Raw genomic sequence first — 20,754 nt, forward strand, 5'->3', positions numbered from 1 at the left:
TATTATTATTATTATTATTATTATTATTATTATTATTATTATTATTATTTACTCATTTTTTACGATTATTAAATAATTATTTATTTAATTTCAATTATTTATATTTAAACAACCTAAGTGATTACCGTTATTGTTTCGTATTATTATTTCTATTTCAAACTGCTACCTTATTTCTCTTCCATTTTGGTACAAATAGCACACGGGCGCCCTCTTATTTTTATATCCCATGTGTATACATGGAACTCGTACTCCTTATGTAGTCTCCATAGATATTAACTTTAAATAGGTTATTTTGTAATTGTAACCATGTTTTAGTGAAATGATTTGTATCTTAAACATATAATAGTGAAATAAGTTTAACAAAATCTATTATAAAATGACCCTGTATCATTTTGGAAATTGTCTAGCATTGGTATATGTACCATATTATATGACTTATAAATATTCTGGTTTGTAAGTATATGTATATAAATATATTCATACATTTGTTTTTTAATTTATGTATTATATTATAAATGAAAATATATCTAATGTAATATATTATTTATAGATCGGAATATGGTGCATTTTGGAAATGCATTCAAGCTGGAGGTATTTACATCTTCACACAATTAGTAAAGATGTTAGCACTTGCTACTTTTTTTCCCACGGCAGATAGTGTCGGAGAAGAAGGTTTTGATTTATTTGGTGTACGTATTAAAATGATGATGCTCATATCGACACTTTCGTAAACTATAATTTGATGTATTATAAATATATGTTTTACTTGTAGGAATTTCTAAAGTCTTCTATAGATTTAGCGGATTTAGTAGGAATCCTCTTAGTACTTAATGGCATTCCTGGTAAAGGTCATGCTAAAGTATTAACCGCTGGAATAGGTTGGGCAGGTGCAGAAGTTCTTCTCACAAGATTTCTGTTGTTATGGGTGGGTGCACGTGGTGCTGAGTTTGATTGGAAATATATACAAAGAAGTTTAGAATCTAATATTAATTTGGTAAGAGATTAATTTGCCGAATGTGATCAAGATAATAAGAATTTTTTAAGCCATGTATGATATATAAATGTATATACGTATATCTTTTCTAGGTTCAACATATAACTACAGCTACACTTGTATGGCTATGGTCAAGACACGATTTAAAACGCAGTTTAGTTCCTATTGTTATCTGTATGCTTTTATTAACGGTATATAGGCCTCTTGTTCTAGATTGTTTAACATCACTTTTATTAGCTGGTGCTTGGTCAACGTTAATTGTTAAAGCACTTACTACTTTGATTATGGGAGTTATAACTTTACACATTTATGCTGGATTAGCATATGCAATTGGAATCTTTTAAAAATAAAATATAGTTTGTAATATACTTAGTGTTATTTAATTTAATGAGTTTTACATTAAATAGCATATTTAGAAATGACCTCGTGTATTTCTTATCGGAATATTGCATATTTTTGTATATACATATATTCTGCATTCAATGGCCATGGCATGGTGACAGCATTAGTTTCTGCTCGATCATTAAGTCAAGCAGCGCTGAGTATGATTTGAACTTGGATGGGTGAACCACTTGAGAAAACCGATGTGCCGTTGACGCCAAGACTCTCCGCCTAGTTAACATCTACAGCTGGTCCCAAGCCCAGATAAAAGGAGAAGGTTCGGAGTGAGGCTAGCAACCTACCCTTGGTAGAAACAATAAATTGCTCCTAGAAATAGCAATAAAAAAAAAAAGCTATTATAACAGGACAAAGTCCTAATAAAAAGAGGAAGAAGAAGAAGACATATATTCTGCCATTATATATTGCAAATTTTAATATACTGTATGATGATATTTTATCTATGTTACTACATTATATAAATTACCTTAATTTCATCTTTTATGATTCTCTTTTTTATTTATTACGGGTATCACGAATAAGAATATTTGTATTAATTCACTTATATATTATTTTCTTTTATTTATATATTACACGCATAAGCAAAATTAATATTTTAATCTTGAGTGAATTATCATAAGAAGAAACTATTATTCATAATTTTTTAATGAGACATCATAGAAGATATTCAATTTATTATGTATATAAGTCTAAAAATAAAATAAAACTTGGTTGAAATTTATAACATTTATTAATTGAACATAATTCAAACAAATATTTTTCTAAATAATAACAATCATATTTTATAATCTCAATGGAAAGGATAGATGTAATGTTTAGTTGTATTTCATTTTCATTAAAATAATTTGAAAGGTATTGGCTAAATAACTTCAAACAGTGTTGTCCAACTGGCAGCCTGCAAACTTATTTTTGCATGCTGTGAAGCAAATAAATTTTTAAAAATAAAAATTTAGATTAACATTTATACCAAACTAAACAAATAATTAAAATAAAAAGAAACGTGTATCTACCCTTCTTTGGACTCTGAAATGTTTGCAAAAGAAAAAATAGCCTATGGACTAAAAGAAATTGGACAACACTGACTTAAAATATATAGGATGTTAGATATTTCCTGTACAAAAGTTGTGAGCAAATTCTATACTCAAAAATAAGAAATGAATATTATATAACAATACGTCATTTAAAACTTTATTCAAAAGTTATAACATAAATTGTAAAACTATATGAGTATAAACTAACTTTTTTCTTATTTTTGAGCATAAAATACGCTCACAATGTTTGTATGGAAAAACAGCTAACACCCTGCATAATAAAGTTGAGATATTTTTTAAACTAAATAAACGTTGCTTAAAAATTTCTATTATACTTTTATCAACTATTATATTTATTTTTAATTTCCCCCAAAATTGATAAAATCATCAAGATGCACAGTCAATTAATAATTTGTTATAAAAATAAGTATATATGCTATTTATACATATATGTACACACGTATAAAAGGAGCTGTATACAAAGTTTCACAAACTGTTTTTAATGAAAACATTATATTTACAATTATTTATTATTAAATAAATAAGTTAAATGATTCCATTATAATTTGATCTTCCAAATTCTTTGTATATTTGAGATGGAACTGTCATAACAATTTTACTATACTTATTAGTCATTGCCTTTTAGTGTATATTGAGAGGATTATACGTTTTTTTATAGACTATATAAATCTTGTTTATAAATGATTTAATTTATGACATTATTGATATTATTTAAAAAATATATTTTTTTCTTATATTTTATGTCAAGTATACATAACTGTACGTTTATAATTCTACTTAATATTATAGATTATTAAATTTATTAATTATATTTTATTGTTAATTTTAACTATAAAAAAAAAAGTAAAAGAAGAACCAATATTCGTGTCATCTAGATACCTAAATTATTTCTATAGCAGGAATATTTACAACATTTCTAACATTCAAGAATTATATTTAAAGCATATAAGTAAATATTCATCATTTTGGTAATTTTTAAGTAGTATAGTAACTTACAATATTAAAATATATAGGTTGAATTCATCATAAGTTATAATTATTATCTTAATTGATATTACGTTTATAAAAGTATTCATGAACGTTTAATAATATTACAAAATACTATTTATTTAAGTGCAACATATAACGGTCAATATTATGTTCAATAAAGGGAATGACACTATTTTATATTAACGATATTGATGATGAATTTGTTAAGTCTAAATCAAATTGTAAAGTATTGTTAACTTAGCAATTTATCAAATAAAATAAAATTACATATATATATACGGTAATTTTATGTAATTCTTATTAAGGAAATATCAAGGAAATAAAATTGCTTTAAGATTATAAAAATACATTGCCTTAAAACACTAACTGTGTAGTAAATGATGATCCTTTGGATTCTTTTTGTTTTTTCTTCGAATTTGAAGATAATCACGATTACATTTTTCTCTTCTTATATGGGTTTCCAGAAACCTTCTATTGCAAAATTTCCTGGTACAAAAATTGCATTTAATCCAAGGATACTTACCTTTATGAGACGATATAATATGATGTTCTAAAGTTCTTGCATCACAATAGACCTTCTTACATAGTTTGCACCATGTTATAGTCTTGTGAGCATAAAGATGCCAGCTATATGATTTTTTCTTGACCTTTTTTAAGCAAATATTACATGTTACTAACGATTCAGTATCTCCGTGTATATTTTTTATATGACTACTTAAATGTTTTCGAGTTGAATGAGTCTTTTTACAGATATGACATGGAAAGCCAAGACCATAATGATATCCTTCATGTCTAATTTTTGTTGCAGCTGTTAATTTTTTACCACAAACGTTACATAAACATTTGCCATGTGCTCTTTGAAAGTGTAATTGACATCCTGTACTACTAGGAAATTTTTTTGTGCATTCGTGACATTGATAAGGTAATTCTGGATCAAAATGTTGAAATTTAATATGTTGATCAAATTCATTTTTATTTTTTACGATAATGTGACAAAAAGGACAAGACATATCTATTTGTAATTCAGTAAACATTTTTCCCTCTTCCACATTACATCTGTGGTTATTGTATTCGCCAATAGTACTGAATCTTTCAGTACAAAAACCACATCTGAGAAATAATGGATGACATTTAGTTATATGCGCGTTGCAACTATTCACAGTTGGAAATAATTCACCGCAGGGACAGATGGTGTTCACATGCGATGGTGTATTAGATAATAACTTTTGATTACTATATTTCATTTGGTTCTCCTTTCTTCTTTTTAGAATATTTATATTTTTTGTTGTATTTGTTAAATTTGGTTTTTTAGGTTTGATAGGATCATCAGTGTTATTTGCATTGGTAGATCTTTTCTTTGCTTTTAAAATATTTGAATCATCTGCCGTTTCTGATTGTTCAGACATAATTGCCTCGCACAAATACGTAGGCACTACTTCAACATTTCCTTTTCCTTCTTGTATCTCAGAAATATGTATCTCTTCTTCGTCAATCTGTTTATTTTCTTCCCTGTCATTAACTAAAAAATCCCTCGAATTTTCTTCTATATTAATATCAATGTTTTCATTAATCGTTTCTATTTTCAATATGCTGTGTTCTTTGCTGTATTTAAAGGATTCAAGTACGTCCAGTGAATGATTTTTTTGAGATATTTTAATACCTCCTTCCATAATTAATTCTGAAATGTTTGACAGTGTATCATGATTATGAGGATGGCCAGAATCCTTAGGTTTATTTTCATCGCTGCTATCTTTGCTAACTATTTCATAAGAATCGTTTTTTTTCTTTATTTTAATATTAATACCACTAGAGGAATCTCGATCAGGATTGTCTTCCGTAATGGAGTCTGTTTCGCTGTTATCTTTCAATTTACAACTATTTTTGTGTAATATTAAAGTATGGTAATTACGAAATGTTCTGCCACAAATACATGACCTATTAAGATTATTTTTACTTACTCTTCTTCTTCTTCTTCTTCTTCTCTTATTATTATTATTATTATTATTATTTTTGTTATTAGTATTAGATTTAGGATTTTGTAAATTGTCATTTTTCATAGAATCCAATAAAACCATTTTACTCTTTTCTTGATTTTGCAAAGCAGTTGACATTAATGTCCGTTTGTTATTTAATGGAGAATTTATGTAACGACAATTGAAAACATCAAAATTATCCTTAGTTTCACCACGCTTCCTATGAATACGCCTATGTTTAGAGAAACTACTACTGGCATATACTCCATAACATATGTCGCATAGGAATCTTGACATTTTTTTTGACTGTAAATTCTGGGAGTCATTTTCAACATTTGATGTTTCGTTTTCATTCGATTTGACTTCGTTTGGATTCACTAATTCAAGCATCATTTTGTTATCATTTTCAGAATTCTCAGACGAGGTGATTGTATTAATCATTGCTTTCGTAAGATTCTGAAGATTAAGGTTTGAAGACTCTATCGCATTACTTTCCAATTCTTTGATAACAAGACCTGGACACCCAATTTTATGGTATTCAGTTAAATGCTTGCGCAAGCTTGTTATAGAGCGTTTACATAGAGGACATTTTCCACGATAGGAATCATATTTTGTTTGGGTCATATCCTTATCTAAGACATTAGTTTTCTTCTCAATGGGACTATTATTTTCATTCACTTTTATGCTTGTAATTTTTGTAGTAAGATCGGAAGTAATATTTTCACTACAAATTTCTTTGGGTTTTGGTTTACTGCGTATACGTTTAGGTGGTATATATATCCCATGTACTCTTTGCGAATGTGACCTAAGAGTTCGATTTTCGCTGTACTCTTTACCACATACATTGCAATGATATAATTTTTTAGTGCTCTTAACAGAGAATTTGAAATTTGGTAGTGCACTGTTATTATTGCCCAGTATTGGTTGATATATAATATGTGGATCTTTTAAAGAAGAAGACATAGTACTAGTAATCATATTTTCTGACCCATTACTTTGTACATTTTTAATTAATTGGAGGGTTTTCCAAATTTTATCACATTTTTCAAGAAGAATAATTGGATCCTTTAATTTAACTGGGGTAACAATTGGTAAACTTAATGGACTCTGCAATAAAATACATATATTAAGAGAAAATGATTATAATTACAATAACATAAACAACACATAAGCAATATACTAAAGCATATAATACAAAAATTCGTTTCTCCTTAAATATTTATTTAATAATCATAAACGGGAATAAACGAGCATATCTTCGCTACATCAATCGATCTTATTTTAATCGCAAAAGTTCGTCATTATTTAAAAAATCAAATGAAAAGTTTTCCATTGTTAAATCCAACACAGAGGAGTCCCCAAAAGTTAAACATCGAAAGTACTACCCTGGCGAGTTTAATTGATCCACGATTCTTGATAGTTAATTTAACGCAAACATACATAGTAGTTAAATGTATAAGAATCCAAGAGACATCTTAACTAGGAGTGATCACAATATTAGAATAGTAAAACTCAGTGTAATGTACCTGTGGGGATTCGTAAGAGTCGCTAGCTGTTGGGGACAATGGTTCAACCTTCAGCATTGGTATATCCACATCTATCACAAGTCTTTCGGGCTGTTCTTCTTTGCTCTTGTCCCCATTATTGTTCCCATAATCATCCCACATAGCACCTTCGCCAAACATTTTAACCTAAAGTTTAATTAACCTTCCACGAATAATAATTAAAAGGGTAAAAACTTATTATCAATCGGAATTGAATCGGGAGTCAATCTCAAGCGACACGGATTGCTAGTAGACATATTGCTTCTACCTCCCCACTCCACGACCACTTCTAACGTTCCTTCCTTCTCCGTTACGGGCAAGCACAGCTGCACAAAGCTTTTCCAACTGAAATCGCGATAACGATTTATTGTCTTCAGGTTATCCTTTTATTTCTTTCAATTCTTTACTTTTTAGCATAAGCAGGCGCTTAGGAGTTCAATTAATTTAAGACTTTAACTAAATATCAATTCTAAATCAATAAAATTCAGGCTCTCCTTTCGTACGAAACACGCTTGGGTAGGAAGGTAACTGTTCTCTAACATATGTTGGGGTATAGCCCGACAATGTTTAGACGCGTGTGGGTAGGTACAGGACTGGCCCAAGTTATTCCTACGGTTTGTTCAACTCGGAATTGTACTTGTCCCCGCCAATGCTATTAATATTTTTCTTAAATATCCTTTATAACCTAGTAATTTGATTTTACAAAAAAGTCTTCTTTAGGCTAAACACGTTTCCTTTAGCGTAATAGTAGTTTTTCCAAGATTTTTCTGAATTCTTTTTAGAAAATCTGCAACATCTAAATGTCTTTAATAACTTGCCTTTGAAATCCACATGCACGATCGAACTAGATTTTAAGGCTTACGGAACATCGATTGCGTTATCTGTAGGAATATTATAGTATTCTAATACATTATTTTTTCTTACTTGTTTGTAACAGTTGCATTTTAGTGTTCTAAGGTTAATAAAAATTGTTCACATGTAACGTTACTTTTATCTCTGCATAAGCCATTTTCCTACGTTTTTCATGTTTTTCTAGCGTTGTATGTCTTTTAAACAAATTCCATCGCTATAACGATCGTTATCGAGACGACCGAAGATCAGCATGCGCTGTATGACAGTTAATAATTTCTACAATATTCGATTGAATTACAGATTCTACTCTGACATCATGATACGAAGAATTATAAATTTTCAGATATTTCTATCGATGCACTTATATGTGCACGATATCATACCCGACATTTGCAACATGCCATGAAAAGTTTAATCTCAACCTATGACAAAGATTCGTAATATTAAAAAAATACGTGGTACTTATATTTAAGGCACGCATTGACAAGCAAAGAGATCATCATGAAATATCAATATTTGATAACATTATTGAAGCTAACCGTTCTTGTTTTATTACAAGAATCTTATCCTACAATAAACGTTGGAACTCTTCAAACAGTATTCTCAAATTATCAATTAGTGTTAAGCTTCGGCAATAAATGATTACAAGATAAATTAACGGAACAAAACAAATGCATGTAGGCAAGTTGTCCAATAACTTTAAACAAAAGCCTTGCCAGGAAACAGAAAAACAATGTACGCTGGACCGTTTCATGAGCACCCAACCACACTACGGGTCTACAAAATTGATCCTCCGTTACTGTATCACGTGACGTGTCTCTCTACTAGCCGTTAGAAATGGGCTGTTTGAGAGATTAAAAAGAGCTTGAGGATACGCTGGGTAGCATAGGCGGATTCCGATCAATGAAAATCTCGGAGTAAATATTGCATATCACCACACACGCGCGCATGTCATGTCTATGACGAAATTCTTATTAAAAATATATCGTCTGCCCACACATGAACCACGATTGTTAGAAATGCTTACAATCGTGCGCTATGGCTCCTATGCAACTCTAATGCAACTCTGGGCAGGATCATTTTTAGTCAACAAGAATCAAGTTAATCCCAGCACTTGTTTACCCTGGTAAATAAGACAATGCATCAATAAAATGTATCATGTAACATCGGCATAGTGCAACACTATCTTGCCTTCTCCATCTGGGAAAGATCCTATTACATCAATATCACAATGGCCAAGGTCAATCATTCGCAAGAGTAACACGAACTTATTTTGATTATTGATAAAATTGCTAGCACTAACGATGTAATCGTAATATGCACGAAGTGTACTTCCGTTCGTACAGTTATAAAGCTTAGGGAACAAAACAACTAATGTTAATAAAAACGTTTTTTCTATCAAGTTAACATGCGGTTACCGATCTTTTTGCTGTTTCTATTGACGTTCCAAATTTCTAATGCTAATGGCTCATATAACGAAGGTTTAGTATCATATGGTTAGAATTAAGTTCTTGAGGTTTTTTAGGTATCTTACATGTCTTAAAATAATCGTTTTAAACGTTTAGAGTAATATCATAAATCTGTAAACTAGCTGAGAGTTGATGCATTTGAGTTTATACCATTGAACTATATGAATATTGTACTATAGTAACTGTTGAAATTAAGAAATGTGTTGTTATCATAATACCGAATTATGTGATGTATTTTCTCAGAAAATACAGCCTTTCGAGGAGACTTAACACATGTTAAATTTGGCGAAGGTGTGCGAGAGTGGTTTCGGAATTTACGGGATCGGCTGTTTGGAAGGAAGTTTGGTAGTAACGGTCCAGAAAACAAAGAATTAATGAATCCCAGCAATTCTGAAATACAAGATCGTGTTCGCGACTATGGTGGATTCTTCGTAGATTTGTGTGAGCGACTTTGTTTTTCAAAGGATATTGCGAGGATTCCTTTTACTATAATCATTTTAATATTTTCTGTATATTTGTAGCTAGAGTCAAATTTGATCCGAAATACGATGTCGGATTTCGTATTGGTCATTGGTACTTTATTCGAATGGGAGATAAATTAGATGACGAGTTTGTTTATAACGATTCAAGGGAATGGGACATGTCTGCATTATTACCTGATCAAATAACGCATCAATTGACCGATAACGATTGGTCAAATGATGATTATGACGATACATTCAAGACCACGACGTTGTTTCCATCAACCACAGTAAATGCAGTTTTGATGGAAGAAACTACACTGGACAGTGATATAATTGAAAATACTACTACCGAAATATCTCTAGTACACATGGATGACAATGATACCGAATCAGTAGGTGACTTAGCAGCTTCTGTTGAAGTTTTATTCCCCTAATAAAGTACTTGCAAAATTGGTAACATATACACACACATCAATCGGTTATTATTTTCTTACTATTTTTTAAACAATCAATTATATACATATATAAGAAGAAATACATAAGGAAATGATTTTTTTCATCAAGAAGTGCACAATTTTATTTCACAAATTTTATCATAAGTATTACCAATGTCAATGCTGATGTACAAATGAATTATAACCATTTTTACGACGATGTTACCAGTATTATTGTGGCCTTCATGATGTGTGGTAATGGATTCACTGGAAAATAAATATTTGTATTAAAATTAAGCATTCGACAATTATACTGGAAAACGCTGGTTAGAATTAGCAATGAAATTACTGCATTTAAAATCATCGATTCTTGTTAAAGCCAAGCCAAGCTAAGTGAAGTTAGGAAAAATAATTATTTCTTAATTTATGTGATATAGGAAGAAAATGCACGCAGTTAGAGTCAAGTCAGCATGACTAATTTTAATTAGGAAATTTGTATTTTTGCAAATAGAATTTGTATACTATTTTTAAACCTCATATTGTCTAATAAGTGTGTTAGCAAGTAAGGAAAACAATCATTGATTAGAAATAAAATTGAAAATACATTCTTTATCTTTGCTTTTAAAATAAAGAATATGTTTCACACATTTGGCTATCTAATTATTATCTAGTGTGCTAAAAAAATTGTGTTATAATACAGCAAATATTTGATTGCTTAAAAACAAAGCAATCAAAAATATGTACTTCAAACTAAATCAAACTAAATCAAACTAAATCAAACAAAATCAAATTCAAATGGAATCTATAATCTAATAAAACACAATAAAATTTAAAGTTACATGCTGACCATATATAAACATCAGAATAAGAGGCTATTCCTTCTCGAGATTTGTAGTGCAAATTTTGAGTACATTTGTCTACTTCCTCCCCTAGAAAGTAAATAAAAAGCGTATTCAACCGTAGCATGCACGAAAGAGAATAAATGATTATATAAAAGACATCATTGCTTCGTGATATTAGTTTAAAAAAAATATAACTTTACTAAAGAATTATACAGCGTGATTCACGGAACGTGACGTTTCAAAATATCTCCTAAAATATACATTGTATGAAAAAAATTTTCCTGCGTAATTAAAATAAATTCAGGGGTAAATGTTATGTTAAACAAAAATTTTTCTCACAGTTTTTTTTTTGTTTAGATATGAAGGTCATCGTATTTTTTTAAAGTGGAGTGCCTAATTTTTTTCTGGTTTCTAAGAAAGCATCAAATTTTGAATAAAAAAATTAATATACTATGTAGGGCCTGAAATGAATAATTGCTGAGATATTCACAAATAAGTTATTCGGCATTAGATTCCTAATTCAATGGATCTGTAATTACAATTTAAAAAATATGCACTATTGGGGTAGAGAAAATCCTCAATAGATGCGTGAAATAGACCATCAACATCGATGTAGCTTGAATGTCTGGTATGTCATAATTGGTCATCAAATCGTTGGATCTTACTTCATTAACAAGTCGATTCGTTAACAAGTCGGAAATACTCTACTTTTTTGTCTGAAACACTCAAAAATCTATTAGAAGAAGTGCCACTACAAAAATATCAATCAATGTGGTATCAATATGACGACTGCCCTGCACATTAGGTCCAATAATCACGACAAATATTAAATAGAATTTTTCCGAATCGCTGAATCGGACGAGACAGTAACATTGATAGCCAGCTCGCTCTCCAGACATAACTCAATTAGATTATTTTCTTTGGGGATCATTAAAAAACGAAGTTTAACGCGAGCAACCAACAACGGTAGAAGATTTGCAAGAACGTATTACTAATACATGTACGATAATAACTGCAGAAACGCTTGAAAACGTTACACGTTCTTTGATAAGAAGATTACGAAAGTGCATTGATTGTAATGGGGAACATTCCGACCATTTGTGATAAAAAAAATATATTTGTGAATATCTCAGCAATTATTCATTTTAGGGCCTACATAGTATAATAGATTTTTATGCAGAATTTGATGCTTTATTAGAATCCAATAAAAAATTATGTATTCCATTTAAAAAAAAACGATACCTTCATATCTAAATAAAAAAATACCTTTAAAAAAAGTTTTGTTTACTATTACATTTGCCCTCTAATTTAGATTAACTAAGGAGGAAGTATTTTTGTATACAATGTATATTTAACGAGTTATTTTAAAACATCACGTTCTGTAACTCACCCTGTATATGGCTGTTAAATTTTTTGATCTGTTGAACTTGAGTGATATTAAAAAGAAAAATTTTGTTTTTCAAATTTAGAAACGAAAAAATTGCTAAGCCCATTGCTATTGTATAATATAAATAAGTACATGCAATAATAGATGATTTTCCTTTAAACATTCAACGTTTAAAATTATTTTCTTCACATTAGTTTGAAGTTAAATATTTAACTTATTTTTTACCTTCTTAGAGGATGCTCCAACTTTACTTTTTTTAGTACCCCGAACTTTCTTCATTCTATTTTTACGTTCTTTTCGTTGTTTTCGGGTTAGCTTTTGCTTTTCGTAAAGACCGTGCCTTGCTAACCTATGTTTTGGTTCGAATTTTTTGGCGAAATCTAAGGTGTCATATATTAAAGCAAATCCGGTGGATTTGCCTCCACCAAAGTGCGTTAAGAATCCAAAAACAAATACAACATCCGGTGTTACTTTATACATTTTTGCTAATTTTTCTCTGATCTCAGTCTTACGTACAGAAGCTTGTCCAGGATGATGGACATCCACTACCTGAAATATAAATATAGGTAGTATAATTAAATAATATATTAATGTCTCATACACACACACACACACACACACACACACAGACACAACATAATAATATTTACTTTTATAAAACTTACCATTTGTTTCCGGCATAATAGCCGATTGGTCATAAATTTTCGAGTGCGAATCGTAGCTTCCGTCTGTAATAAAAAAGTTCAAACATCTTTATTAGGTTATGATGTGTCTACTCAAACTATCCTAAATAATATCATTTAATATATGAGATATATAATATCTTCTAATGGATGAAAAAAATACTGGAATCATTTAAATTTTGTCTTAATAAAACATAATAAAACACTTTTAATCGGCATTTAATGTCAATGAATGTTAACGTTGTTTGAACACATTCATCCCGATCTTACACAGCAGTTAGAAATTCTTAATAATCTAAATACATTTTACATATAATATTTGAAAAATCTAGGTAGATGAATATTATGATCTCATATTTTATTATAGCATAATTATTTTATGTTACGATTAAACAACTAATTATGGATATCAAATACATACCATTCTGACATAATATTCTCGGCAACCAAAATTATAAGAAGGAAGAACATATCAGTGTACCAACATAAAAAGGATATCATACTGCAGCGTCGCGTGTGTAAGAATAATGAACTAGTAGAGCTGACAAATAGTGCATACGACTTAAAAGTATATAAAAATATTTTCATTAATAATTATTCTCTTATTTTTATTAAAAAGAATTGAAGTGTGACAAACGAAATGAACAAATAAAAATATAAAAAAAGAAAGATAAACATTTTATTAGATCTAAATAAAGTAATATAGTACTAATAAAGTAGCGTACAAATATTTTCTTCGAGAGACCTTTCGTAGTAACAATAATAAAAAGTGATTAAAGTAGCGATTCAACTTACAATTAGAACGAAATCGACTTGTTTAGTAATTATTATAAATATGTGTATATATAAGATTTTATATATGTTATGGACCATTAGGGAAATCCGGAATAATGAACAATGCGTATGCATTATTTACAATGGCAGGTGTTTTTGGGCAATGGGGGAAACAGAAGAATTTTTAAGGACTTTTCCTAAGTATTACATAATATTTTGGTATCCTATAAAATATCAAATTACTATGTAAGCAATGTTGAGAAAAGTACATTATCGGGCAACTGAATTCCCCCTCCAAAAAAACACTCGCTTTTGTGTGTGTGTGTATTGGATGGGTGTTGATTGTGGAGGGGGGCTCGGTTGCTCGATACTAAGAAATGTGAGAAATATGAATACAATTCTTCCATTGCCCCAAAACGCCTACCATTGTGATTAATCATCATCAGCCTATACTGTCCACTGCTGGACAAAAGCCTCTCTCATATTGAGAGGTTTTTAGCCTTAATCTTCCTCGCTGGCTAAAGACGTGTTGGAAGATGGTGTAAGGATGGTGTGTTAGGGAAATTTATAGGTTTAGACAAGGATACTGGATGGGACAATGGATTTCCCCGTATGGTCTTGGAAGATAATCCAAGGCTTGCGTAGGCAGGGTCGCTTCCCTGAAGTAGGTCTATCCTCCACCGGTATCGTGTAGGAGTACCTACCCGCTACCTTTATTGTGATTAATGCCTATGTATTATTCATAATTCCGGATTGTCAAAATGGTCAGTAACATATATACGCAATTAAAAGCAAAATGGTTGACATTAGAAGTTCGAATCCGGAGTATTGTAAATAGGGTACAAAAAAAAATAGTAGCTTCCAGGATATTCTTAATGTTTGTAACCTGTAAAGATTTTCAAAAGAATAACATTAAAAGAAGTAAATACATTTTAAATTTCTGTTGTTCAGTTCCTGTTTGCTATTTATAAATATAATGCTAGATTTCATATTGCTGACATGTTATATCTACTATCATTAACTTAAAAGTTTATTTTACTTAGGAAATTCTTAAATAACAACTCTCATTCTTCATCTTATTTAGATGTACGAAGTGCCGAAATCTACATTTATCTTTAATTGGGAATAAAAAATGAACAACTTTATCGACAGTACATCATTGAGTTCTACGATGCAACACAGGGTGGCGTTAAAGTTTCTTTTCATATTTTATGATTCATCACGATAACGATCGTTATCGGGACGACCGAAGATCAGCATGCGCTGTATGACAGTTAATAATTTCTACAATATTCGATTGAATTACAGATTCTACTCTGACATCATGATACGAAGAATTATAAATTTTCAGATATTTCTATCGATGCACTTATATGTGCACGATATCATACCCGACATTTGCAACATGCCATGAAAAGTTTAATCTCAACCTATGACAAAGATTCGTAATATTAAAAAAATACGTGGTACTTATATTTAAGGCACGCATTGACAAGCAAAGAGATCATCATGAAATATCAATATTTGATAACATTATTGAAGCTAACCGTTCTTGTTTTATTACAAGAATCTTATCCTACAATAAACGTTGGAACTCTTCAAACAGTATTCTCAAATTATCAATTAGTGTTAAGCTTCGGCAATAAATGATTACAAGATAAATTAACGGAACAAAATAAATGCATGTAGGCAAGTTGTCCAATAACTTTAAACAAAAGCCTTGCCAGGAAACAGAAAAACAATGTACGCTGGACCGTTTCATGAGCACCCAACCACACTACGGGTCTACAAAATTGATCCTCCGTTACTGTATCACGTGACGTGTCTCTCTACTAGCCGTTAGAAATGGGCTGTTTGAGAGATTAAAAAGAGCTTGAGGATACGCTGGGTAGCATAGGCGGATTCCGATCAATGAAAATCTCGGAGTAAATATTGCATATCACCACACACGTGCGCATGTCATGTCTATGACGAAATTCTTATTAAAAATATATCGTCTGCCCACACATGAACCACGATTGTTAGAAATGCTTACAATCGTGCGCTATGGCTCCTATGCAACTCTAATGCAACTCTGGGCAGGATCATTTTTAGTCAACAAGAATCAAGTTAATCCCAGCACTTGTTTACCCTGGTAAATAAGACAATGCATCAATAAAATGTATCATGTAACATCGGCATAGTGCATCACTATCTTGCCTTCTCCATCTGGGAAAGATCCTATTACATCAATATCACAATGGCCAAGGTCAATCATTCGCAAGAGTAACACGAACTTATTTTGATTATTGATAAAATTGCTAGCACTAACGATGTAATCGTAATATGCACGAAGTGTACTTCCGTTCGTACAGTTATAAAGCTTAGGGAACAAAACAACTAATGTTAATAAAAACGTTTTTTCTATCAAGTTAACATGCGGTTACCGATCTTTTTGCTGTTTCTATTGACGTTCCAAATTTCTAATGCTAATGGCTCATATAACGAAGGTTTAGTATCATATGGTTAGAATTAAGTTCTTGAGGTTTTTTAGGTATCTTACATGTCTTAAAATAATCGTTTTAAACGTTTAGAGTAATATCATAAATCTTTAAACTAGCTGAGAGTTGATGCATTTGAGTTTATACCATTGAACTATATGAATATTGTACTATAGTAACTGTTGAAATTAAGAAATGTGTTGTTATCATAATACCGAATTATGTGATGTATTTTCTCAGAAAATACAGCCTTTCGAGGAGACTTAACACATGTTAAATTTGGCGAAGGTGTGCGAGAGTGGTTTCGGAATTTACGGGATCGGCTGTTTGGAAGGAAGTTTGGTAGTAACGGTCCAGAAAACAAAGAATTAATGAATCCCAGCAATTCTGAAATACAAGATCGTGTTCGCGACTATGGTGGATTCTTCGTAGATTTGTGTGAGCGACTTTGTTTTTCAAAGGATATTGCGAGGATTCCTTTTACTATAATCATTTTAATATTTTCTGTATATTTGTAGCTAGAGTCAAATTTGATCCGAAATACGATGTCGGATTTCGTATTGGTCATTGGTACTTTATTCGAATGGGAGATAAATTAGATGACGAGTTTGTTTATAACGATTCAAGGGAATGGGACATGTCTGCATTATTACCTGATCAAATAACGCATCAATTGACCGATAACGATTGGTCAAATGATGATTATGACGATACATTCAAGACCACGACGTTGTTTCCATCAACCACAGTAAATGCAGTTTTGATGGAAGAAACTACACTGGACAGTGATATAATTGAAAATACTACTACCGAAATATCTCTAGTACACATGGATGACAATGATACCGAATCAGTAGGTGACTTAGCAGCTTCTGTTGAAGTTTTATTCCCCTAATAAAGTACTTGCAAAATTGGTAACATATACACACACATCAATCGGTTATTATTTTCTTACTATTTTTTAAACAATCAATTATATACATATATAAGAAGAAATACATAAGGAAATGATTTTTTTCATCAAGAAGTGCACAATTTTATTTCACAAATTTTATCATAAGTATTACCAATGTCAATGCTGATGTACAAATGAATTATAACCATTTTTACGACGATGTTACCAGTATTATTGTGGCCTTCATGATGTGTGGTAATGGATTCACTGGAAAATAAATATTTGTATTAAAATTAAGCATTCGACAATTATACTGGAAAACGCTGGTTAGAATTAGCAATGAAATTACTGCATTTAAAATCATCGATTCTTGTTAAAGCCAAGCCAAGCTAAGTGAAGTTAGGAAAAATAATTATTTCTTAATTTATGTGATATAGGAAGAAAATGCACGCAGTTAGAGTCAAGTCAGCATGACTAATTTTAATTAGGAAATTTGTATTTTTGCAAATAGAATTTGTATACTATTTTTAAACCTCATATTGTCTAATAAGTGTGTTAGCAAGTAAGGAAAACAATCATTGATTAGAAATAAAATTGAAAATACATTCTTTATCTTTGCTTTTAAAATAAAGAATATGTTTCACACATTTGGCTATCTAATTATTATCTAGTGTGCTAAAAAAATTGTGTTATAATACAGCAAATATTTGATTGCTTAAAAACAAAGCAATCAAAAATATGTACTTCAAACTAAATCAAACTAAATCAAACTAAATCAAACAAAATCAAATTCAAATGGAATCTATAATCTAATAAAACACAATAAAATTTAAAGTTACATGCTGACCATATATAAACATCAGAATAAGAGGCTATTCCTTCTCGAGATTTGTAGTGCAAATTTTGAGTACATTTGTCTACTTCCTCCCCTAGAAAGTAAATAAAAAGCGTATTCAACCGTAGCATGCACGAAAGAGAATAAATGATTATATAAAAGACATCATTGCTTCGTGATATTAGTTTAAAAAAAATATAACTTTACTAAAGAATTATACAGTGTGATTCACGGAACGTGACGTTTCAAAATATCTCCTAAAATATACATTGTATGAAAAAAATTTTCCTGCGTAATTAAAATAAATTCAGGGGTAAATGTTATGTTAAACAAAAATTTTTCTCACAGTTTTTTTTTTGTTTAGATATGAAGGTCATCGTATTTTTTTAAAGTGGAGTGCCTAATTTTTTTCTGGTTTCTAAGAAAGCATCAAATTTTGAATAAAAAAATTAATATACTATGTAGGGCCTGAAATGAATAATTGCTGAGATATTCACAAATAAGTTATTCGGCATTAGATTCCTAATTCAATGGATCTGTAATTACAATTTAAAAAATATGCACTATTGGGGTAGAGAAAATCCTCAATAGATGCGTGAAATAGACCATCAACATCGATGTAGCTTGAATGTCTGGTATGTCATAATTGGTCATCAAATCGTTGGATCTTACTTCATTAACAAGTCGATTCGTTAACAAGTCGGAAATACTCTACTTTTTTGTCTGAAACACTCAAAAATCTATTAGAAGAAGTGCCACTACAAAAATATCAATCAATGTGGTATCAATATGACGACTGCCCTGCACATTAGGTCCAATAATCACGACAAATATTAAATAGAATTTTTCCGAATCGCTGAATCGGACGAGACAGTAACATTGATAGCCAGCTCGCTCTCCAGACATAACTCAATTAGATTATTTTCTTTGGGGATCATTAAAAAACGAAGTTTAACGCGAGCAACCAACAACGGTAGAAGATTTGCAAGAACGTATTACTAATACATGTACGATAATAACTGCAGAAACGCTTGAAAACGTTACACGTTCTTTGATAAGAAGATTACGAAAGTGCATTGATTGTAATGGGGAACATTCCGACCATTTGTGATAAAAAAAATATATTTGTGAATATCTCAGCAATTATTCATTTTAGGGCCTACATAGTATAATAGATTTTTATGCAGAATTTGATGCTTTATTAGAATCCAATAAAAAATTATGTATTCCATTTAAAAAAAAACGATACCTTCATATCTAAATAAAAAAATACCTTTAAAAAAAGTTTTGTTTACTATTACATTTGCCCTCTAATTTAGATTAACTAAGGAGGAAGTATTTTTGTATACAATGTATATTTAACGAGTTATTTTAAAACATCACGTTCTGTAACTCACCCTGTATATGGCTGTTAAATTTTTTGATCTGTTGAACTTGAGTGATATTAAAAAGAAAAATTTTGTTTTTCAAATTTAGAAACGAAAAAATTGCTAAGCCCATTGCTATTGTATAATATAAATAAGTACATGCAATAATAGATGATTTTCCTTTAAACATTCAACGTTTAAAATTATTTTCTTCACATTAGTTTGAAGTTAAATATTTAACTTATTTTTTACCTTCTTAGAGGATGCTCCAACTTTACTTTTTTTAGTACCCCGAACTTTCTTCATTCTATTTTTACGTTCTTTTCGTTGTTTTCGGGTTAGCTTTTGCTTTTCGTAAAGACCGTGCCTTGCTAACCTATGTTTTGGTTCGAATTTTTTGGCGAAATCTAAGGTGTCATATATTAAAGCAAATCCGGTGGATTTGCCTCCACCAAAGTGCGTTAAGAATCCAAAAACAAATACAACATCCGGTGTTACTTTATACATTTTTGCTAATTTTTCTCTGATCTCAGTCTTACGTACAGAAGCTTGTCCAGGATGATGGACATCCACTACCTGAAATATAAATATAGGTAGTATAATTAAATAATATATTAATGTCTCATACACACACACACACACACACACACACAGACACAACATAATAATATTTACTTTTATAAAACTTACCATTTGTTTCCGGCATAATAGCCGATTGGTCATAAATTTTCGAGTGCGAATCGTAGCTTCCGTCTGTAATAAAAAAGTTCAAACATCTTTATTAGGTTATGATGTGTCTACTCAAACTATCCTAAATAATATCATTTAATATGAGATATATAATATCTTCTAATGGATGAAAAAATACTGGAATCATTTAAATTTTGTCTTAATAAAACATAATAAAACACTTTTAATCGGCATTTAATGTCAATGAATGTTAACGTTGTTTGAACACATTCATCCCGATCTTACACAGCAGTTAGAAATTCTTAATAATCTAAATACATTTTACATATAATATTTGAAAAATCTAGGTAGATGAATATTATGATCTCATATTTTATTATAGCATAATTATTTTATGTTACGATTAAACAACTAATTATGGATATCAAATACATACCATTCTGACATAATATTCTCGGCAACCAAAATTATAAGAAGGAAGAACATATCAGTGTACCAACATAAAAAGGATATCATACTGCAGCGTCGCGTGTGTAAGAATAATGAACTAGTAGAGCTGACAAATAGTGCATACGACTTAAAAGTATATAAAAATATTTTCATTAATAATTATTCTCTTATTTTTATTAA

General features: G+C 30.3%; 6 protein-coding genes and 2 long non-coding RNA genes across 19 annotated transcripts; 4 read left to right on the forward strand and 4 right to left on the reverse strand.

The window, feature by feature from the left end:
* Window positions 1-116: 116 nt before the first annotated feature.
* LOC122522496 (transmembrane protein 147) lies at window positions 117-1,413 on the forward strand. Its single transcript, XM_043643679.1, has 4 exons — window positions 117-453; window positions 551-689; window positions 773-994; window positions 1,087-1,413. The coding sequence occupies exons 1-4, from the start codon at window positions 377-379 to the stop codon at window positions 1,336-1,338; spliced, it is 690 nt and encodes a 229-aa protein (XP_043499614.1). The 5' UTR covers window positions 117-376; the 3' UTR covers window positions 1,339-1,413.
* A 2,228-nt stretch (window positions 1,414-3,641) lies between these two features.
* LOC122522448 (probable serine/threonine-protein kinase DDB_G0278845) lies at window positions 3,642-8,663 on the reverse strand. Of its 4 annotated transcripts, none has more exons than XM_043643580.1 (4): window positions 8,344-8,663; window positions 7,877-8,226; window positions 6,935-7,080; window positions 3,643-6,515 (listed from the first exon to the last, which is right to left on the reverse strand). In XM_043643580.1, the coding sequence occupies exons 2-4, from the start codon at window positions 7,893-7,895 to the stop codon at window positions 3,798-3,800; spliced, it is 2,883 nt and encodes a 960-aa protein (XP_043499515.1). In that variant the 5' UTR covers window positions 7,896-8,226; window positions 8,344-8,663; the 3' UTR covers window positions 3,643-3,797. The 4 variants fall into 4 exon arrangements, with proteins under 4 accessions (XP_043499518.1, XP_043499515.1, XP_043499517.1 ...); XM_043643582.1 differs by lacking the exon at window positions 8,344-8,663 and adding an exon at window positions 7,221-7,297 and having other exon boundaries at window positions 7,877-8,290; XM_043643583.1 differs by lacking the exons at window positions 7,877-8,226; window positions 8,344-8,663 and adding an exon at window positions 7,221-7,331 and having other exon boundaries at window positions 3,642-6,515.
* Window positions 8,664-9,050: 387 nt separating this feature from the next.
* On the forward strand, window positions 9,051-10,206 carry LOC122522499. 4 transcript variants are annotated; one of them, XM_043643681.1, is made up of 3 exons: window positions 9,051-9,300; window positions 9,517-9,714; window positions 9,795-10,206. In XM_043643681.1, exons 1-3 carry the CDS (start codon window positions 9,213-9,215, stop codon window positions 10,169-10,171), a joined length of 663 nt encoding a protein of 220 aa, XP_043499616.1. In that variant the 5' UTR covers window positions 9,051-9,212; the 3' UTR covers window positions 10,172-10,206. The 4 variants fall into 4 exon arrangements, with proteins under 4 accessions (XP_043499616.1, XP_043499618.1, XP_043499617.1 ...); XM_043643683.1 differs by having other exon boundaries at window positions 9,565-9,714; XM_043643682.1 differs by having other exon boundaries at window positions 9,051-9,285.
* LOC122522515 (40S ribosomal protein S24) lies at window positions 10,135-13,612 on the reverse strand. Of its 2 annotated transcripts, XR_006305062.1 has the most exons (5): window positions 13,505-13,612; window positions 13,066-13,128; window positions 12,626-12,949; window positions 11,019-11,100; window positions 10,135-10,438 (listed from the first exon to the last, which is right to left on the reverse strand). XR_006305062.1 is itself a non-coding variant. In XM_043643711.1 (4 exons), exons 1-4 carry the CDS (start codon window positions 13,505-13,507, stop codon window positions 10,436-10,438), a joined length of 393 nt encoding a protein of 130 aa, XP_043499646.1. In that variant the 5' UTR covers window positions 13,508-13,610; the 3' UTR covers window positions 10,135-10,435. The 2 variants fall into 2 exon arrangements, 1 of the variants encoding a protein (XP_043499646.1); XM_043643711.1 differs by lacking the exon at window positions 11,019-11,100 and having other exon boundaries at window positions 13,505-13,610.
* A 1,173-nt stretch (window positions 13,613-14,785) lies between these two features.
* Window positions 14,786-15,527, reverse strand: LOC122522550. The gene is made up of 2 exons (XR_006305091.1): window positions 15,405-15,527; window positions 14,786-15,287 (listed from the first exon to the last, which is right to left on the reverse strand). It is a non-coding gene; the product is annotated as an uncharacterized LOC122522550 (long non-coding RNA).
* Window positions 15,045-15,460, forward strand: LOC122522548. Its single transcript, XR_006305090.1, has 2 exons — window positions 15,045-15,122; window positions 15,209-15,460. It is a non-coding gene; the product is annotated as an uncharacterized LOC122522548 (long non-coding RNA).
* A 584-nt stretch (window positions 15,528-16,111) lies between the features above and the next one.
* Window positions 16,112-17,267, forward strand: LOC122522501. Of its 4 annotated transcripts, none has more exons than XM_043643686.1 (3): window positions 16,112-16,361; window positions 16,578-16,775; window positions 16,856-17,267. In XM_043643686.1, the coding sequence occupies exons 1-3, from the start codon at window positions 16,274-16,276 to the stop codon at window positions 17,230-17,232; spliced, it is 663 nt and encodes a 220-aa protein (XP_043499621.1). In that variant the 5' UTR covers window positions 16,112-16,273; the 3' UTR covers window positions 17,233-17,267. The 4 variants fall into 4 exon arrangements, with proteins under 4 accessions (XP_043499621.1, XP_043499623.1, XP_043499622.1 ...); XM_043643688.1 differs by having other exon boundaries at window positions 16,626-16,775; XM_043643687.1 differs by having other exon boundaries at window positions 16,112-16,346.
* Window positions 17,268-17,348: 81 nt separating this feature from the next.
* LOC122522514 (40S ribosomal protein S24) lies at window positions 17,349-20,668 on the reverse strand. Of its 2 annotated transcripts, XR_006305061.1 has the most exons (5): window positions 20,561-20,668; window positions 20,125-20,187; window positions 19,687-20,010; window positions 18,080-18,161; window positions 17,349-17,499 (listed from the first exon to the last, which is right to left on the reverse strand). XR_006305061.1 is itself a non-coding variant. In XM_043643709.1 (4 exons), exons 1-4 carry the CDS (start codon window positions 20,561-20,563, stop codon window positions 17,497-17,499), a joined length of 393 nt encoding a protein of 130 aa, XP_043499644.1. In that variant the 5' UTR covers window positions 20,564-20,666; the 3' UTR covers window positions 17,349-17,496. The 2 variants fall into 2 exon arrangements, 1 of the variants encoding a protein (XP_043499644.1); XM_043643709.1 differs by lacking the exon at window positions 18,080-18,161 and having other exon boundaries at window positions 20,561-20,666.
* Between the last annotated feature and the right edge of the window lie 86 nt (window positions 20,669-20,754).

This window comes from Polistes fuscatus, unplaced genomic scaffold (genome assembly GCF_010416935.1).
Source record: "Polistes fuscatus isolate 324 unplaced genomic scaffold, CU_Pfus_HIC Scaffold5, whole genome shotgun sequence".
Classification (NCBI taxonomy): Eukaryota; Metazoa; Arthropoda; class Insecta; order Hymenoptera; family Vespidae; genus Polistes; species Polistes fuscatus.

What these genes read in the sequence shown, in the direction of transcription:
- LOC122522496 (XM_043643679.1), top strand. Translation starts at nt 377, where the DNA reads ATGACCCTGTATCATTTTGGAAATTGTCTAGCATTGGTATATGTACCA. An exon ending in ACTTATAAATATTCTGGTTT is followed by an intron (nt 454 to 550) that starts GTAAGTATATGT and finishes TATTATTTATAG; the next exon opens with ATCGGAATATGGTGCATTTT. An exon ending in TAGAATCTAATATTAATTTG is followed by an intron (nt 995 to 1,086) that starts GTAAGAGATTAA and finishes TATCTTTTCTAG; the next exon opens with GTTCAACATATAACTACAGC.
- LOC122522448 (XM_043643580.1), bottom strand. An exon ending in ACTCTTACGAATCCCCACAG is followed by an intron (nt 6,516 to 6,934) that starts GTACATTACACT and finishes ATTTTATTGCAG; the next exon opens with AGTCCATTAAGTTTACCAAT.
- LOC122522499 (XM_043643681.1), top strand. Translation starts at nt 9,213, where the DNA reads ATGCGGTTACCGATCTTTTTGCTGTTTCTATTGACGTTCCAAATTTCT. An exon ending in CGAAGGTTTAGTATCATATG is followed by an intron (nt 9,301 to 9,516) that starts GTTAGAATTAAG and finishes GTATTTTCTCAG; the next exon opens with AAAATACAGCCTTTCGAGGA. An exon ending in TGGATTCTTCGTAGATTTGT is followed by an intron (nt 9,715 to 9,794) that starts GTGAGCGACTTT and finishes GTATATTTGTAG; the next exon opens with CTAGAGTCAAATTTGATCCG.
- LOC122522515 (XM_043643711.1), bottom strand. An exon ending in TATTATGCCGGAAACAAATG is followed by an intron (nt 12,950 to 13,065) that starts GTAAGTTTTATA and finishes TTTATATTTCAG; the next exon opens with GTAGTGGATGTCCATCATCC.
- LOC122522501 (XM_043643686.1), top strand. Translation starts at nt 16,274, where the DNA reads ATGCGGTTACCGATCTTTTTGCTGTTTCTATTGACGTTCCAAATTTCT. An exon ending in CGAAGGTTTAGTATCATATG is followed by an intron (nt 16,362 to 16,577) that starts GTTAGAATTAAG and finishes GTATTTTCTCAG; the next exon opens with AAAATACAGCCTTTCGAGGA. An exon ending in TGGATTCTTCGTAGATTTGT is followed by an intron (nt 16,776 to 16,855) that starts GTGAGCGACTTT and finishes GTATATTTGTAG; the next exon opens with CTAGAGTCAAATTTGATCCG.
- LOC122522514 (XM_043643709.1), bottom strand. An exon ending in TATTATGCCGGAAACAAATG is followed by an intron (nt 20,011 to 20,124) that starts GTAAGTTTTATA and finishes TTTATATTTCAG; the next exon opens with GTAGTGGATGTCCATCATCC.